Below are 2152 nucleotides of genomic sequence, written 5' to 3' on the forward strand. Positions count from 1 at the left end.
CGGCTCTGTGTGTCCCCGCAGGTGGTGGAGAGCTGCGTGGCGGCCGCAGGGTACAGCGTGGGGGAATTCGCGGCGCTCGTCTTCGCTGGAGCCCTGAGCTTTGCCGAAGGTGCTTGGAACACCCTGCTGGGATCCTTCCCCGGGCCCGCGCTGCTCCCAGAGCATCGCCTCTTACCACCGCTTCCCTCCCGCTTCATTCTCTTCCGGTTTTTTATTAGAGGATAAGTTTTACTTTCTACTAACACCGTGCACTTTAGTGTGTGCAGTGCAGCGTTAGACGCCCTGGCGTTCCCCGGGAGGGAACAGCCACCCTTGCTCGCGCTGGTGCCTTTGGCTGTGCTCTCACTCACACCCAGCGCCCCTCTCTCCGCAGCGCTGTACGCGGTGAAGGTGAGAGCCGAAGCGATGCAAAAGGCCTCGGAAGCTGTGCCCAGCGGAATGCTGTCGGTCATCGGGCGGCGAGAGGCAAATTACAAATTCGCGTGCTTGGAAGCTCGTAAACACTGCGAATCGCTGGGCATAGAGAACCCTGTGTGCACGGTGTCAAACTACTTGTTTCCAGACAGCAGAGTCATTGCAGGACACTTACAGGTATTGCTGCAGAATAACTTGAGTTAAACTTAGGGTTTCACTTTTGAAAAGCTTTTACTTTGCACTTCGGTGTGGAAGTTATGTACAGCCTTTGTTTTGCACTTCGGTGTGGAAGTTATGTACAGCCTTTGTTTTGCACTTCGGTGTGGAAGTTATGTACAGCCTTTGTTTTGCACTTCGGTGTGGAAGTTATGTACAGCCTTTGTTTTGCACTTCGGTGTGGAAGTTATGTACAGCCTTTGTTTTGCACTTCGGTGTGGAAGTTATGTACAGCCTTTGTTTTGCACTTCGGTGTGGAAGTCTGATGAGGTGGTTCTTGTGGGGGTGACTGAGCACACCTTTGTTGTGCAAGAGTCTCACTTCTCTCTCTCTTTTATAGGCCTTGGAGTTTCTGCAGGAGAATGCCCGGAAATACTATTTTACACGTACAAAAATGCTTCCAGTCAGTGGGGCCTTTCACACCAGACTAATGGAACCAGCAGTGGAGCCACTGGCTGAAGTCCTAAAATCCATTGAGATCCAGAAACCACTGCTCTGTGTGTATTCCAATGTTGATGGCAAAAAGTATATGCACTCGAAGCACATTCGGAAGCTGTTAGTGAAACAGGTGGTTTCACCTGTTTTGTGGGAACAGACCATGCACTCAGTGTATGAGAGAAAGCAAGGAGTGGAATTCCCTTACACGTACGAGGTGGGGCCTGGAAACCAACTAGGAGCCATTCTCAAAAAATGTAATTTAAAGGCCTGGAAGCAATATAAACACGTAGATGCTCTGGAAGATGAGGAAGAAGCAGAGACTTAACCTTTTGAGAAAAATCCACATAACTTGGTTTTTATGATGTAGAATTTTATGCTCCCAGAAGAGAGTCTTCAACAGAGCACCCTGTGCTTAACGCAGTGAACGTTTTTCTTCTCTGAGTGCCTCAGCTGTGGGAGAGCAAAGTTTGGCAGTTCCATCCGTGTCAGGACTGCAAAACTGTCAATAAACAGGCCAAACAGCATCGTTTGGCCTCCACCCTGTGAGCAGCTTGCCCCCTCTTTTTTTTTTCTTTCTTCTTTTGATGTTTTTTTCTTGCCATGGATTCAGGTTGTCAGTAGCCTTGGCTGCCTGGTGCAGGGATGTTCTGCACTAATTCAGGGGTAGAACTGGACTGTTGGTGTGGAGGGCCCTGCTCTGGGCTGGAGGGTGCATGTAGAGGAGCCATCTGGCTGGTACAGCTTTCACTGTGTTGATGTTCCTGTTTTCTAACTCATCTGATTGAGGGACATTCATCTATGTAAAATTCCTTTATTTTGTGTCCATATTGCCAGGTAGCAGCTGGGTAAGGCAGAAGACATTACTAGGAACATGATTTTCTTAATGTTAAACCATAAATAAACTATGAAGCTTCTCTTGCTACTTTGAATGCGTTGGGGTTTGTCATTACTGGCCTATAGTCCACGCGTGGATGGAAGTAATTTTCCCTCCAGTTGTCCAGTGCCACATTGAATGTGCTAAGTTACACAAGAAATATTTCACTGAAAAAAAGAAGGCATAACAAAAACGTGTGCATTTCCTGGC

At 48.1% G+C, this 2152-nt stretch overlaps 1 protein-coding gene across 1 annotated transcript; it reads left to right on the forward strand.

The window, feature by feature from the left end:
- Positions 1-6: 6 nt before the first annotated feature.
- MCAT (malonyl CoA:ACP acyltransferase (mitochondrial)) lies at positions 7-1393 on the forward strand (the record flags this gene model as incomplete). Its single annotated transcript, XM_009070722.1, has 3 exons — positions 7-109; positions 374-591; positions 971-1393. Coding segments are annotated over 3 exons (744 nt in total), but the record flags the coding sequence as incomplete, so codon positions are not given.
- Positions 1394-2152: the final 759 nt, after the last annotated feature.

This window comes from Acanthisitta chloris, unplaced genomic scaffold (assembly GCF_000695815.1).
Source record: "Acanthisitta chloris isolate BGI_N310 unplaced genomic scaffold, ASM69581v1 scaffold34882, whole genome shotgun sequence".
NCBI classification, from domain to species: domain Eukaryota; kingdom Metazoa; phylum Chordata; class Aves; order Passeriformes; family Acanthisittidae; genus Acanthisitta; species Acanthisitta chloris.